The sequence below is a fragment of the Galeopterus variegatus genome, unplaced genomic scaffold (genome assembly GCF_000696425.1).
Source record: "Galeopterus variegatus unplaced genomic scaffold, G_variegatus-3.0.2 Scaffold1961, whole genome shotgun sequence".
Taxonomy (NCBI): Eukaryota; Metazoa; Chordata; class Mammalia; order Dermoptera; family Cynocephalidae; genus Galeopterus; species Galeopterus variegatus.
The window spans coordinates 55,157-72,907 of record NW_007728072.1 but is presented as its reverse complement, the minus strand read 5'-3'; the positions used below and the strand labels follow the sequence as shown (position 1 = coordinate 72,907).

Here is a 17,751-nt window from a genome sequence, read left to right as displayed (position 1 = left end):
TTATAAATTGCCCAGTCTAAGGTATTTTGTTATAGCAGTCCAAATACATTAAGACACAGTGGTATCTCACATTATGTTTATTAAATACTTTTCACAAATATATCTCATTCATTCTTGGTTATATACACAGAATAAGACATTCCTAGCCTTATTTTACAGACATAAAAACTAGAACTCAAGGAAATATATAAATTGCTCATAATCACACTGCTACTAAATATTAGTCTAAGATTTGAATGAAACCTTTGGAAAAGCTGGAACCATGTCTTCAAGGAGGTTATAACTCAATACTCATTTCTGTATATCTCTTAAGACTGACTCTTCATTATCATAAAGAGTAGAACTGACTACCAATAATGGGAGGGAATTACCTCCAGAGAAAAATGTGATGTTTATATAAAGATCTGAATACTTTAAATCTGGAAAATCAGCCACCTGCCTGGCAAAAGAAAAGGAAAGTAAGAATGGTGCATGATGGATGAGTTAGAAATATAATAATAACAATAATCATAATAGTTACTGTTATGAAGGAATACTTTCATTCAGGCACTTTGCTAGAAACTCCACAGATTGGGTCATTTATTCTAAGATTGGGAAGAGCTTGATCATTCATTGGGTTCTGGCCAGGACATTCATCTGTGCTGTGCAAATGAACGGAAAATTAGAGTCCTGAACAAACCAGATGGCTGTGCGCCGTTGGGTTTTGGAAGGAGTTGACTGTATGCACAAAGGCACCTGGGAGGATGACTCTAATCTTAAGGTGATGTGGGCCTGAGAGATATAAGATGCTGACTGACCCATCTCAGAACTAGAGAAGCATGACAACCTGCTTCAGAGGAACAGAAACTTTGAGGAAAATTAGCAAAATATCTGCCTTTCCCAGTGATTCAGAGACATGTCTGAATTCAGAGGTATGAGGGAGGTAGGGCAAAGTAGAACAACCCAGCAAGATACAATTGGTCAAGCTGGAATCCAAAGTCCAGACAAAAAGCTAAGAATTTCTAAAAGGACTGAGGAAGTTGCCAAACCTGGTGGTGTCCCAGCGAGATCCAATACATGCCAGTGTCAAGGCAGCTTGATCTAATATCCAAACCAAATAGTTTGAATATGCCTAATCTCAAATCAGATCCAAAACAAGAGCCTAACTAATTTCACTTCTATTTCAATGGAGCCTAGAATTACCATGAACGGGGGAAAAAAAATTTCTTTTCATTGTCTGTTCTGCATTGCTAGCCACTGTCTGTGTTACTGTAATAGCAATAGACTATACTTTTAAAAATACCTAAAGGTGTTGCAGGCTTATATCAAAGCAGCAGTGTGGGAGAGAGCCAGGAAGTGGCTTTGTGCCTGGTAGAAAACCTTGCAAAGAGGAAGCCAGATTCAGGAGTAAGTGGTGGGAACAAGTAGTAGGAGCAAGTAGATCACATTTCTCATACTTGGCAGAAAAAAGAAAAAAACTGGTAAACTGGTTAAAACCCAGAGGTTCAAACAGGAACAGGCCCTGAATCACTATTAACATCACTATTAACATAGAAGAGACAAAAGACACCAGGAAAAAGCGTGGGGAAGCAGCACGAGCCAGCTGCCATGCTTGGAGCTGCCACCTCCTCCAACTCCTCATCCACCTGACAGAGCAGCTTCATCAAGTCTTGGATTCCTGGTGTGGTTTAGGGCTCCCCTGACAGCCATTTAGCAAAACCAATGAAGGGGACAGATTATTCTTTAAGAGGATTGTGGTGAGAAAGGTCTTTCTCCCTTCCCACTGCTCATGAAAGAGTGTTAGTATCACTTACCAAAAGGTAGAGGAAATAAATCAGGACTATGTCCATGAGTTTCTTTTCAAACAGTAAGCTACAGAGCAAATATCATTTCACAACCACTCCTACTCAGTATGAAGTTTTTCTTCCCTAACTGTTCTTAAACATATTGTATATAATGTAATAACATTTGGTGAGTGGTTATTATGTGTCAGTTACAATTCTAAACATGTTATAGATATCATCTCATTTAATTTACATTATTTCTGTTTTAGAAACATCAAAAATGAGTACTAAATTACCTTTCCAATTTTTTATCAGAAAAAAGAAAACTTTCCACTAATAAAAAATGAGCTCATGAAATTGGATTGGGGGAAAATGAAATTTATAGTCTAGGCCCGACTGAATAACCAAAGTTAATTCTCGACAAAGGATATCTATACTTCCAGACCACAGAGGGCAAGGTACTGATCTTTATCATAGCCTAGGGGCAAAAAAATGAAGAAGCCAGGAAAAGATCAGGGACAAATTGATGATGACTTTATCCAAATTTCCACAAAGGTAGCTGCTGTGGATGGATTGAATTGTGCCCCCAAAGTTCATATATTAGAAGCTTACTTCCCACTGTAATATTGAGGGTGGGAAATCCTATTATGGTAATTGAAAGGTGGGGACTTGAAGGGGTGATCAGACTGCAGGACCATTCCTAGTGAGTGGATTAAAAATAGTGGTCATGAGCATGGTTCTGAGGGCTATAAAAGGACAATGCATGAAGAACTATTCCTCTCTCTGCTCCACAATTTCCTGTCATGTGAGACCCCACCAAGACCCTCACCAGATGTGTTCCCTGGACTTTGGACTTCCCAGCCTCTGAAACTATAAGCAATAATTTTTTTTCTTTATAAATCACCCAGTTTCAGATATTTTGTTATAAGCAACAGAAATGGACTAATACAATAGTGAAAGGTGAGTACTCAAAGTAAGGCTCTAGTTGGTTTTGGTCATTAAATCAGGTCTCATTCATCTTTTGTAAGCTTTAGGGTAAAATAATTCACATCAAATTATCCATTTAAATGGAAATAATTTTTTAAATCTGATGACCCTATAAACCATGATTTCTTAAATGCAGTTATCAGTTAACCTTGTGATAAACATTTTACTAAATATTTAGTGAATGAATACCAATTAAATATAAACTTTACTTTCACTTTCTAATAAAAAGCAAACTAAATACATCTTATGTGATTTTTAAAATACTACCAAGGATTGTTTCCAGGCTTACACATTACTCTTTCATAACAAACTAAAATAATACAGAACTATAATCTAAGGACCTCAGGTCAAATTATTAGGTAGAACTATATGAAATTGCTGATATTTTATCCACAAAAATGGTAATTTCATGTAGTTCAACCTAAAATAATAGAAAGAAATATAGAGTAGGTAAAGGAAAATCCAACACCAGAGGAAACTAAAACCTCATTAATTTGTGCAATTAATATATTGAAAAATTAAAGCACTTGCCTAAAATTTAGTACCTGGAAGACATGTCCATCAGATTCACAGATGTCTCAGACAAGTGGACAAATGGCAATTTCATAATAATTAACATCTTGGAAGTTAGCCTGATTCTTCCCTGATTTGTTACAAGTAAAAATGTTTTTTGTTTCTTTTTAAAAACATTAAATCATCTTTAACTTCAAGCCACACCTGGATCCTAAAAGATGAGTGTTGGTCTTTATGGATGACAGCAGTGTGCTGGTAGTGCATGTGCTGGTAAAATGTTTGTAAATCAGTTTCAAGGGGAAAAAATATATATGTGCACGTGTGAATGTGTGATGTGTCTTTGTGTGTGTAGTGAATTTTCCTGATACAAATTACATGTAGCACACATTGTACAAATAATATTATTACTGAACAATTTATTATACAATAATAATAAAATGCACAATGCTCTATTGTGAATTGCATATCGCCAGTTGATTCCACCTGGCTTTTGTGATCTTTGCCAAGCTCTTTCATCAGTAGCTAACTTATAATTGCATCTGGCAAACAAACATAGTTCCAACATCCATGTTGATTAATATTATCATGTATGTTAAAAGGTAAGATAAGGGCCAGCCCGCGGCTCACTCAGGAGAGTGTGGTGCTGATAACACCAAGGCCATGGGTTCGGATCTCATATAGGGATGGCCGGTTGCTCACTGGGTGAGCGTGGTGCTGACAACACCAAGATGACCCCTTACCGGTCATCTTTAAAAAAAAAAAAGGTAAGATAAAAGTGAAACAGTGAAGACTTTATCAGACTTCACTTATTCATCAATGATGTCGGTGACTCCTTTGCTAAATTGGATAATAGTTTGTCATTACTGGCAATAATTTTCTTCAATTTTTTTGTGCTATTCACATTTTTAACAGCTATGGACACTACACACTTTTAATATGCATTATTAATATTTTCTCCATCAATTTTTTAATTCTAGAGACAACTGACAAAACAATAAATCAAGCCTTGATTTGTAGCATTTGCTCATTTCTATGGTGTCATCATCACTGATTTCAAGCTACCAAGATAAAGACACGGTGCAGATCTAGGAAGAGGTGTGCAGTAGCATACCATTTTATACTGTTTCCCCCACACAGACACAATAGATGGAAAAAACCTCAAGAGCATAGATTAAAATGTAGTGATATAGGAAGCGATGAATTTTGTGTATTTATTACCTTTGTTTTTAATATAATTATTCAATTGTATGTTTATATCATTTAATTTTTAATAGTAGCTGCATTTAACAGCCAGCTTGTAAAATTCCTGATAACAACTGGTTTTTGTGAGTAGATAAAAGCTGGACCCAGCACACCACGGGGAAACGAAAAAGTTCCCAACTCTGTGGTATCTCCCCATAAATTTCAGCTATTTATTACATTGTTGCTAGCATAACTAAAGCTGGTAGTCACTGAGTCTATTTTCTAGCCTATGATTGAAGACTAAGGTGACAAGTTTATCTAGGTTTTACACGGAAATATTATAATTTAGCTCCAACTACAATAGATATAAGATTCCGGCTTCTTAAAGTTAGCACTATTTCTTGATATTTTATTTTAGTTTAGTTTTTTATTTTTTTTAGCAGCTGGCTGGTACCAGGATCCAAACCCTTGACCTTGGTATTACAAGGCTGTGTTCTAACCAACTGAGCTAATTGGCCATCCCAAAGTTAGCAATAGTTCTATAATTCTTTATTTTAGAAATTTATTCTAAGATTTCATAGTTGTTAAAGATATTAAGATATTTCATAGTTGTTAAGATATTAATTAAACACTAAGATATAAAGGTAATTGTGCTAACTTGCAAGTTAAGAATAAGCACCTTTAGAAAGCCAAAAATTTTCCATCTGATAATTGATAATAATGTACCTCAGAGGCACATGAAATTCATTGCTATAGGATCTCTCAAAGCCAAATCTCACCTCAGGTATTTAGAAGGAGTTAGGTTACACAAAGGCCAATAATAACATGTTTTAAAAGGCTTAATCTTATTCCATGCTCCGGGGTGTAAGCTGATCAGCTGAAGAGCCAGAAAAGAACTGCCTGCCCTTCCTATTTGCTTTCTGCCCAGCATATATAACATTTCACAAGCGAAAAGGTGAATGACAAAGGCAATTTCAACTTTCTTCTGAATACAGAGATCTACCAATAGGGTAAAAGATTGAATGGTGACTGATATCAACTCAGTTGTATTCCACATCCAAATAATTCTTCCTAAAGCAGAGATACTGAGCTCCAAGACCCCATCTGCTTCTAATTTCTATTCCACCTTAAAGTCCATGAATATGAAGTTTACCATACTGGTAGAAAGCATTCTGACTGCAACATTCATCCTCTTCTCTTTGAAAATACAGCAATATTTGAAAACAAGGCACTTTCTTGTTTTTTCATACTATCATCAACCCCATGATAAAATAAATCTCCAAATCTTGAAATTTCACTTTATATGAGAAAGAGGATTATTATTAATAAAGATATAAAAGAGGTAGGTCAACTTTAATTGCCATAATTTCAAAACTATGGATTATTGTTTAAAATGAAATATTTGTGACATCAAGTATAATAAACTGTTCATCCTATAACCTTTCCAGCTATTAAACAACCCCTCACTTTAAAAACACAATTAAAAAAAAAATAGGGGACACACAAAAATCAAAACATTTCCTGTCAGCAGCAATAGTCCAGGTAACTGTAGAACCATCAAACTGTAGTAGAAATGTTCTAGATTAGATTCTCTCTTTTGTGAGTATTTTTTATAAAGAGCATTTTTACTCAAATTATTTGTTTATAACCATTTTTGCTTTAAAAAAAATACTAGAGAAAGTCTGCTAATAATAAGCTTTCCTCCAGCCAACCATCAACTTTAATATTAAGTCAGAAAACCCCATTTCCAGAAACAGAGTGGCTGAGTTGGAATTCATTTTACACAATTCACTTAATCCACATTTTCCATGACAATATATTCTATGTTGTTCTGAAAGTGCAGCTGAGGGCAATGAATTAGAATCTCCCTACTTATTTCTCTTAATACTAAAAAAGACTGGGGGTGGGACAGGAGTCTAGACTTCGTTCTACTAACCCAATGCTCAGCAACTTTTCCACCATGCCTTCGTTTTCCATACTTCATGGAAACTGACTTTTCCCTTCTCAGATTGTACCCAATCATGAACTATCCCATCTTGAATAATTATTCTCTCATCTGGCTATCATTATCGTATATCAAAAGAACATATTTTTTAAATGATAAAAATAATACATATTCTTACTTTGATGAAATTATCGTTTATAGGTTGGAAACCATCTTGCAAACCAAGCAAACACTTTACGATATGAGATTTCAAGGTATTTATCATATCTCACTACACCCTCCTAATTCTTGTAAACCACCATGTCAAAAACATATTACCTGATATGCTCAGTAATCTACAAGGTTGCTGATTCACCTGAAATATTCAGTTCTTTCATCAGAGTTATTACCAAACCATCTCAGTCCATCAGAAAAGATGTTTATGGAGTAAGCCAGGCACCATGGCACTTGCAGCCAATAATAACTGCTGAAATCTTTCAAACCTACCCCATTGGATAAAAAGTGTCATTATGAAATGGCTGTGGCATATGTACTCGAGAAAAGAAGAGGGGTTTAAAAAAAAAGATGACAAGAGGTGGAGTAAAGGTGAATGAGAAAGATAAGAGAAGGCAGCAGCCAGCCGGCCCCTGCATTACCATTATCAGGGTTGGTAAACATCCTACTTGCACTGGAGACCGTCTTCCCAATGTCAGCCAGGGACCGAAGGTTGGATTTCTTGGTTTGATGCCGGTGCCTCCGGAGCAAAGTATAAGTCAGCTTATCCTTAAGGTCAGATTTCAGTAGGCCTGTCTCAATCTGATGGTCAACAATCATCTCTGCCACAAAAACAAAGCAAAACAAAACAAAAAGCAAAACTCAGTCACAAGACCATGAAGTTAACTTTTTACTCTAAGTTTATGGATGTCACCCTCAAATTTAATATCAATATATTATTTTCCCAATTTTCAACTTTCCACTTTATGTGAAAGATAAAATTACAAGGTTCAGGGATATTGGCGTTAATGAGAGAGTTATCCAGTATTAGTTATATGTTTGGAGAGGCAGAATCATCTTGTTTCTTTTTTTTTCAATCCCAGTTACAATGAATTCATATAAGTCACATTCTTCTGTAAGTCATAGTCAGTAATTTACATTTTCCAGTTAAAGAAGTAAGGTTCAAAAATTTCATTTGCTCCATGATAGCAAATTATCATAAATATAAAGAATATGAAAAAAACCCAAAGAAAATATTTAAAATTTAAAGTAGTGAGCTTATTGATTTTTTAAATCTATTTTCCCAAATTCTTTGGTAATGTTATATTTTCTTTATAACAGAATCAGGTAAAGGAAAACAATACCTTTCTCAATATCAGGTCACTTGAATACCAATTAATACAATGAAAGGAAGATTAAACTACAAAATTTTTCCTTAGTCTTTAATAAGAAGGGAGGTTTATTCTTGTTTAGGTCCATCTGAAACTTTTCCAATATGTTTCCATTGGCCATTTTTAAAAAGTATATCCTGACTAGAACTTTCTATAAAATTTTAATATCTTAATCTCACTATAAAAAAATGTAAAGTTTCTAATAGCTCTTTTTTTTAGTGTGGTTTTAACTAAATAAGATGACTGTGTTACATAGAAATTGCTCCATATGCTCTGCTGAAGGACAAGTTCTTACTTTAAGAGGAAATAAGAAATCCTCTTTCTCACAAGCCAGCATGTCAGCAGTATGGCATAAATGTAGTCCGGTGCATCCTACTCTAACATCTACATAACAGGCCAACATATTTGTCTCCCACAGAATGGGGCTGAGGACAAAACGTTACAGAATCTGAGCAAGATACACATTGGCAGGAAGCTACCTCACTGTGTGCAAGTACAGCTTTGGTCCCCAGAACAACAGGTTCCATGCCCACTTCTGATATACAGATGCATCCAGCACACATCCATATTTCCCTCCTGGGCAAATTTCTCGGTATACAAAAGTGGAGAAGAGGAAAAAAGCTATACTTTGCTCTTCTAAAAGAAGAGAAGAAAAGCTAAACTTTTTTTTTCTGAAAGTCTGGCAAGAAAATTGATGGGTACTGGTAGGATAACAGCATCTCCAAAGATATCTACCACTTTGTAAAGAGAACTTATAGATGTTCAAGGGGCTTTCCTTGGGCATACCTGCACTTCTCGGAATTTCATTTTTATAGCAAGCACTCCAGAATTGGCGCGTTTACCTAGAAACTGGCAATTTACACAGTGTACAACCAACTATTTGGAAGCTAAGCTGAAGCTGAATCTGGAATTTTCCAACACATGCCTTACACAGATGCCATAAATGTTACATAACCCAGGGCCATTTGGTAAGAGACCTGGGCAAAGTAGGAAGAGTTTCTCTCATAATACTGTTTGGTTTGAGAGCAGCTTTAATTTCTATGTATTTTTAACCATGTAAATACCACTCAGTAAAATACTCAAAACTGATCTTGTAATTACAATTAACCGGTAACATAATTAGGTGCCTACAGAACTCAACCCCTCTACCTTCCCTTTAAGTCTTATTCAACATGGTCCATTTTCCAGAAGAACCATAAAAATAAATAAACAGCACCAGCATATCTGCTGCAAGTGTTATCAAACTCCTACTCTAATTCCAGGGTTGTGGATTAAAGTGTTTCTTGTCTAAACTCTCCAGCAGGGCCTCCCTCTATTCTTGCCCTCCCTTGAAATCTCAGACCCATCCATGGGTATGCGCAGCCGGCCCTCTGTTACTAATGCCTGGAAATCACCAGTTAGAACAGGTTAAAATATCTGTGTGGTTTATGCCCTCCATTAAGTGTCCATAAAAATGGCCCACATTATAGGGATCTCTTTTAAGCATAAACTACTGAACCTTGCAAAAGACAGTGGGGGCAGTAACATTTCACAGCCACACTGAAATTAAGCCTTCAGTGTTCAAAATCCCACAGATGCTACCAATTGGGAGAGAATGTGCCAACTCTAGATGATAGCAGAGCTGAAAGGAGCCTCAGGGAGCAAGTTCAACCTCTTGTTATACCGATGAGAAAAGAGAGGGCTAGAGAAGTGACTCGCCCACAGATACAGACTAATTAGAGGCAAAACCCCCAAATAAAACCAGGTTTTCTGATTCAGAGTTTAGATCTTTCTCCATATCACACAATATTTTTCTTTATTTAAAAAGTAAGATCTATACAAACAAAGATTTGATATATGCAGAGCTTTTGCAAACCAAGAAGAAGATGGACATACAACAGAAAAATGGCAAATATATATATATATATATATTCAACTTCAAGGTTAACAAAGACAATTTAAATAAATGTATATAAACATAACCAATTATGAGATTTTTTAAAATCTCTCAAAGTGGTAAAAATTAAAAAGATGAATCAACTCCCTGTGATGCAAAGGCTGTGTACAGGAGGCAAGTCCATATACTGGTCATGACAGTATTGACTAATACAACCTTTCTTGAAGGTCCTTTGGCAAGTACCTATCAAAACACTTTAATATGTTCAAATCTTTTGAATATTCTACCATTAGAAACTATTTGTGTGTGTCTGTGTGGCTGTATCCCCTATACTCAGAAGAGCACCTGGTACACAATAGGTGCTCAATAAATCTTTATTGAATGATGTCAATGAGAAAAGAATAGAAATCTATACTAAGAAAATAATCAAACAAGTTCTCAAAAATATAACAAAGATGTTCACTTCTTTTCTTTACGGTGAAAACTTGAAGGCAACCTGATTGTCCAACAGTAGATTATTGAATATTTTGCAGCCATTAAAATGAGGTTTATATTTATATTTAATAACAGAAAAATATTCACATTATTTTTTAAGTTTAAAAAAGGCAGATTAAAGTGATGTATGTAGTATGATCTCTCTTTGTAAAATAAATTACAAATGTGTAAACAGTTGCATAGAAAAAATGAGTATAGCTCTGAAAGGTTGAATTAGTAAGTATTTTAATTTTTGTGTGTTAAATTTTTCTGGATTGTTCTTAAATGAACATATATTTGCTTTGTGATTAGGAAAAAAACAATAACGATATTGCCATTTTGAAAATATAAAAGGTGTAAAAAGCAAGAAAAAACAGGACTAACACATCTGCCAACATGCGCAGCTCAGGAATGCCTTTAAATATAAAAATGAGAACTTCAAAAATAGAGCTACAATTTAATCCATTTCCCATCATAATAAAATACCTGAAATGGCTTATAATTTTTTTAACTTAAGAGGGAGGAAAAGTCTCATGAACTTGGCTTCATATGTGAATGACACTTTTTAAATGTAGAATTACAATGATGATACTAATAATAAAGCTATTAAAATAATCGGTGAAAATGATGTTTTATCCTTTATAATACTTTAAAGATAAATTTTTCTATTAGCATTCAGAAGGAGTTCTTCATGAAAAAATAGCAATAGAGCTTCTGAGAAGAATAAAACTTTGGCTGAATTTGTCATGTAATTGTGAGAAACGACACCTGCTTAAACAGTCACCCACTGTCCGTGGCCCTCACCTGGAGCTGCCTCTCAGCTTGGCAGGGCAGGTGCCTCTCAGAGACAGGTGGAGGAGTAGCAGGAGGACTGCAAAAAGGGATGAAAATCATGCTATTGTTTGTTTGGTGTGTTCACACTTGCTATTACTTCTTTCTCTTATTTGTTGAGATAAAATTGGGGCATGGGGGGGAATGTGTCACAAGACTTAGCTGTGCCTAATTCTCGACTCAGCATTATCAGCATGATTCAGGACAAAACAACTCCACTTCATCCTCTGCTAGAAAAGGACTTTTTTTAAATAACCAAATAATCTATAACTCTTGAAGTTACTATGCCATCTTGTCATTTAAAATGAAATGAGGGCTTTTTTTCCTTCACGTTTTAACCTCTGTAAGGTTTTAATTCTTTCAGAGGATTTTTAAGTCTTACTTTTTAGCCAGTTATACTCTTTCAAACATGCTCTTCCCCCCACTTCTAAAAATCTGGGCTTTTTTCCCCTCTGTTTTGCTTGTGATATGTATTTGCCTCTGAACTGTTTTTCTGTATTATCAGCTCCAGAATGACAGCACTGGCTGTCTGCCTGCTTGCCCCAGGGACTGCAGAGCAAACGTATTAGTGAGTGATGATACCTCAAAGTGACCTAGCAGTGTCTAATTTTAACATGTAATGACAATTTTTAATGTGAATGCATGGGGGTTAGAGAAAAAGTTCACAGCTGATACTATAAGGTAATGGAAATTTAAAGTGAGAATGTAGTCTTTTTTAAACATAGCAAATACCAGAACTTCTCTCTTTGGCCACTGGCTAAAGAGGTTCCAGTGTACTGTGGGACTCTGTATTCTACTACAGGTGAAGGGTCAGTTAGTTGCTGAAGATCATACACTCCTTAAGATGTCTCTCTCTGGTGCTTAAGATCCTGAAGACAGTTTTACAGAAAAGCCCAAGTGTGTAATTCAATTTTAACTTTCACCGCCTTGTTCATCAGCTCCAGGCACAGCAAAGAAGCTGTTCAATTTTTTCCAGCTCTGCCCACCACACCTTTCAGAATCATTTCTCCTGCTTGTGAAGTCTCTAGCATCTCTCTCCCTGTCTCAATCGGTCTGCACTTGGCCCTCCACTAGATGACATGTAGAAAGATCTGGATAAACTAATTTATACTGGGATAGATATATAAGTATGTAATAATTACATCAAATAACCTTGTTTAATTTTCATAATAACCCTGAAAGGTCCAGCATTATCCTGCTTTTATAAATGAGGAGACCAAGCCTCCTAAAGAAGTAAGTATAACTTACCTTGCCCATGCTAGCAGGGGTAGACTTTAATTAAAATCCTCCAACTTTAAATCCAGCATATTTTCAATGATAACATTCTGCATCTCATGGAAAAAATAGATGACCCCTTCCAAGGAGTATGTATATTTTTATAGAGGACAAACTCTAAGCTCAGTGGAATGACCTATGGTAGGATTAGTGTTTTTAATATGGGAACTTTTCTGGTGATTCATATTCTCCTTCTAGATTACCTGTACACTGCCTAGTCACAAGTTTTTTTGCCAGTTTGCTCTGTGTTTATGCACTTCTGACTTATTTTTCAACTTGTGTAACTTCTGACATTTTTGCTCTAGGTTAGTTCTTAAAGTCTGAAAATTCAGAGATTATAATTGTCACTCAAAAACTGAACTAATTTTTGCTAACCATGGTACTTTTTTGGATAACAGTCTCTCTTCCAACTTTCCACAAATGAGAAAAGTCAATGGAACAAATTGCCCAAAAACCATTCCTTTTGTTTGCTTCTCTCTGTCTTTGTAGATGGGCTCCATTTTCCCTGGGTACCATAATCCAAGATCTCTCCTCATATAACAAATTTCCATTTTTAGCCTCAACTGCCTTGTCCAATATGAAAAATTCTACATACAGCAGTATTTCCTCCATTATCTTCTAACCACCTATGCAGATTTGTACCATGTGGAATTGTAACTTACCCCGTTTACGAAGTGTTAGATTTGCAAACCTAATTCCAAGGCCTAAAACAGTGTCTGCCACATTGCACAAGCTCATGTACCTCTACTGAATAAATGCATGAAATAATTATTGCTGTTCATCCAGCATCTTCATTTTAGTCTTTCTCCCCTCTCCACTTGTACCTGAAGTACTTCAGATGCATGAAAAGCATGGAGCTTCTTTGCAAACCTAACTAAGAGGCTCTGTGAAGAAGAACCAGGTATACAAGTATGTACACCGGCCAGATAATCATTTGACAGCTAATCTTTTCTACCAGAATGAATGTTGTAGACTTCCAACTATCTATAAATACTTAGATGCCACAGACAAGCCTTTTGTCTACAGATATACATCGAAATTTTGAGGTAAATCTAAAATTACATGAAAATGTTACACTGGTCACTGTCTGCAGATCCACGATCCACATCCTCTTGCTCACAATCCCAGAGTAGGTGCACTGCCGACACCTTGGGAAATTGCAGTCATCCCTACATGTCCAGCAGTCATCTGGCTATAAAATTTTCCTAGGAATAACAAGTGGAGCCTCTTTTTAAGGAAAACATGATCTTTGGCCCACTGAGATCTGAAGGGTAATGAGGCAGCTTAGGCCAGGCTCTTGTTAGTAAACAAAAACAATTATTCCAGTTCAGAATGTAGTGATGTGTGCCCAAGGTGTTCAGCATGATGAGTTAACATGCACTGCACACAACACTAACTCCAAAAGAAGCCAAAGCTACCCTATGCCATGAGGTTCAGTGACTGCTGGTGGTGATACAAATGATACATGGTACCAATGTGACCTGACTCAGTCACTAACCCATAAGGTCCTGTCGGCTCCCTCCCCACACAACCTTTCTCAACAAACAGCTACAGGGACTTGACTTCCACCTACAATCAGCCCCAACCCAGGAACTAGACTACAGAGGATTTAAGGTCTATTTCACAGATGATAAAACTGAGGTCCAGAGAAGCTCAGTGCAATGCCTAAGGTCAAAAAATTCTAGAAATCTAGTGTCCATACTTCCAGTCTGACATAACCAAGAATGGGTGGGTGAAGAGACTCTATTCAAAATATTAATCTTATGCTAATAAGTGAAGGAGGTGAATACAAATCTGTGCATATACAATATGATCTCAATTGTAATAAAAAAATAATGTAAAAAATGAAAAGCATAAGAGACAAGATTAAGAAACAAATCTGGAAGGAAATGTTCCAAAACATTAACAATGGCTATGACTAAAGAGAGGTATTATGAATGATTTTTTTTAATATTTGTATTTTCTGAATTTTATGCAATAAACCACATTAGTTTTAAAATATAAGAATGACAGAAAAAATGTTATAGAATATTCAGCTCTGCTTACACTACTATTCATCTGCACTGATGGACACTCATGGATAGGTAAAGATGAAAAAATAATAGGAACATAGACCAGCATACTTACCCACCAACTGTGGGAGAGAAGAAGCCTCCCGGTCAAGCATGATGGATCCTTTCTCCATACATGTCCTCAGCTCAAATAAGCTGTGAAGGGACAACGTGGCCACATGTGGCTTGCTCCATCTCTCCCCACCCTGTTCCACTTTTTCTTCAAACTTTATCCACCTAGGGAAGATGAGATTAGTGAAAAGCAATTAAAAGTGTTCGAACCTCCTCTAAAAATAGCAATGTCAACTCCTCCATCTCCACCTTTACCAGCACTTCCAAAATGTCTCCTTTCATGAAGTCTTAATAGCTTATTATATCATTAATTATGTTATCTTCATAAACACATCCAAACAGTCACTAGACCACTTCTTCCCTTAAAGTCAGAGAGAAATAAAGCCAAAACCCTTGGTTTTATGTCTTACTATATGTAACCATGAAATCCTTAAGGATGATTATTTAACTAAATTTTCAAAATAAGGCAGAAAAATACGCATTTCAAAATTCTCCATGTGAATAGAGCCTAGAATGTATAAAAATAGCCAATATTGTAAGAATTCTGTTGTGACTTCACAAGGCAATTTATATAAGGTGAAATATCAATGATGAACCAATATTTATGTCAAATATATGAAAAATATGTGTGAAGTGGTAAGAGGAATGTAAAATTTATCTTTGTTAATGCTCAAAGAGCCAGCATTCTTCTCGGTGTCTTATTTCAATATATTTCTCCGCTGACACATTTTCCCCTTTCATTGACATTCTAACAGAAGCTTTACCTTTCAAGTTTGATTCCACGTGTTTAAAAATACACAAGTTCAGTGAACAATGGATCTATTCTTATTATAACAGATATCCTATTAACCTTAATAATGGAAAAAATAATCCTCTTGTATAGTTTCTGCTGTCCAAGACTCCTAGACATTTTGATAACTTACAATGTATAGCAATACAAAAAGTTTAATGTAAATCAGAGGAAAACACAGTCTACAGACTTTACATCCCATGTACTACACATATAGACTCTTCCTGCACTGTTAAAGGAAAACAGGAAAGCATCATCATTTTTCTATTCATCATGACCCAAACCAGAACACTTCTTTCTTTCACTCTGAACCTTCTGAAAGTTATTTAAAAAGATAAAAGAAGGGGTTAAAAAATGTTTTCCTACATTCTTCACCCAACGGTTTAATGATTGAAAAATGTTTTCCTAGGAAAAGCTAAATGCTCACCTAACTCACTAAAGATGAGAGCAAAGGGCAGAGATCAGAGGAAGCTCTATACAAGGTATTATTTATAGACCTCTTACCACCCCCAGAAGAGAAAAGAAAAAAAAAAGCACATTAGGAGAACCACAAGTGAAAATAGTCAAGAGATCAGCCACAATGTCAAAGAAAACTTGGAATTTTAATCAAGCCGAACACTCATATGATTCAGAAGTATTTTAGCCACTTCTAAAGACTCTCCCTCCATGCTGTTCTCAGAAAGCAGCTCACAGCCAAGCAACTCCCACATGTCAATGGGAGCCTTATCTCCTACCTCACCCTCAATTCTAAGACCCTTTCTTTCCCCGGGATCTCCCTGCAAAAAAAACATAGGCAGTGAAGATTTTTACATGTTTACTAAAGAGTCAAAAAGACAACAACACCAGAAAGGTTCTATTACTTCAGAAATGGATCTAGTTTATTTCTACAAAAGTGGTTGAGACACATTCCAAAAGAGAATATAAGGCTCCTAATATTCGTGTGTGTGTGTGTGTGTGATTAAATTACTATTTATTCACTTTGGTTGGAATTAGAGCCAGAGAAATAGAAAAAGAAAAAAATTGGGAGGAAAATGACAATTTTACATCACACTACTATAGAATTCTATGGATTTGACCTAAACAATAAAAGATAATAAGATAATTGAGGTTGTTGCAAGAATAATCATTTTATAGAGTATACTACATTGATTAAATTTAAGTATATCGGGGCCGGCCCGGTGGCGCACTGCTACAGTGCGCTGCTTGGGAAGCGCGGCGGCGCTCCCGCCGAGGGTTCGGATCCCACATATAGACCGGCCGCTCACTGGCTGCGCGAGGCGTGGGAGCAACACCGAGGGTTGCGATCCCGTTGCCGGTCCTGGTCCGGTACGGGCGCGACACTGAGGGTTGCGGTCCGTTGCCGGTCACGAAAAAAGACAAAAAGGAAAAAAAAAATAATTTAAGTATATCATCTTTTCACGCTTGCTCAAAGAATCTCTAACCATGTTTGTTGCTCGATAACTTCGTATAATGTATGCTATACGAAGTTATTACGTGGGAGCAACACCGAGGGTTGCGATCCCGTTGCCGGTCCTGGTCCGGTACGGGCGCGACACTGAGGGTTGCGGTCCGTTGCCGGTCACGAAAAAAGACAAAAAGGAAAAAAAAAATAATTTAAGTATATCATCTTTTCACGCTTGCTCAAAGAATCTCTAACCATGTTTGTTGCTAACTGGTATATGAGTCATATTTACATCTGATGTTATAATTTGTTGTTCAAGACAAGATTCCAGAAGACAGAAGATTCCACAGTATATGAAATCAAGTCAGGGTTACATATATTATGTCATCTTTAAAGAGTATAATGACTTTTTTATTACTAAGAGTATTCTTAGCTGAGGAATAGAATCTTTGGTCATAGTACTGAAGCCCAAAATGAATGACAAAGGTCAGCTAGAAACGCTGGAAAGCAGAGTGTTTTACATTGCCTTCGCATCCCTCTTATCTTTCCTAAATGAGCCCCTTGCCCTTCTATCTGTTGCCATCAACCAGTACTGTCAAACCTATTCCTTAAAAGAAAACTAAGCCTCAACTACATACAGTATGTGACAGTGGCTCTTTTTTGCCAACATCCTTGCTAAGATCTGAATGTTTATGGCCCCCCAAAACTCATGTTGAAATCCTAACCCCCTAAGGTGATGGTATTAGGAGGTAGGACCTTTGGGAGGTGATTAGATCATGAGGGCGGATCCCTTATAAAAGTGGTCCCAACTAGCTAGCCCTTCCACCACGTAAGGATACAATGAGAAAATGCCATCTATGAACAGGATATGGGCCCTCACTAGACACCGAATCTGCTGATGCCTTAATCTTGGACTTCCCAGCCTACAGAACTGTAAGAAATTTCTGTTGTATGTAAGCCACCCAGTCTATGGTACTTCATTATAGCAGTGCAAACAGGCTAAGGAGTTACTAAAACACCCAAAGTAAGCTAAAGAAAAAAAAATTTTTTTAAGAAAAGGAAGCAAAACCACTGCGTTCCTTTGTGGCCCATCTTTTATTTATTCCTCTCCACAGTTTATATTTTAGGCAGCTTGATTGAACTTAAATATGATTTTGAAAGTACATTTAGAAATCATAAATCCCAACTAGTTTGGATTTATGGAATAGCATTACTTACCCTCCTAG

General features: G+C 36.3%; 1 protein-coding gene across 2 annotated transcripts in view; it reads right to left on the bottom strand.

The window, feature by feature from the left end:
* The window catches only part of SLC4A4 (solute carrier family 4 (sodium bicarbonate cotransporter), member 4), a 209,139-nt gene that overhangs the window by 183,468 nt on the left and 7,920 nt on the right, over nt 1-17,751 (bottom strand). For both annotated transcript variants that reach the window (XM_008579814.1, XM_008579815.1), the window contains exons 2-3: nt 14,338-14,498; nt 7,026-7,205 (exon numbers count right to left, since the gene is read on the bottom strand). In XM_008579814.1, the coding sequence (XP_008578036.1) occupies nt 7,026-7,205; nt 14,338-14,498 (341 nt within the window). The remainder of the gene's footprint in view (nt 1-7,025; nt 7,206-14,337; nt 14,499-17,751) is intronic.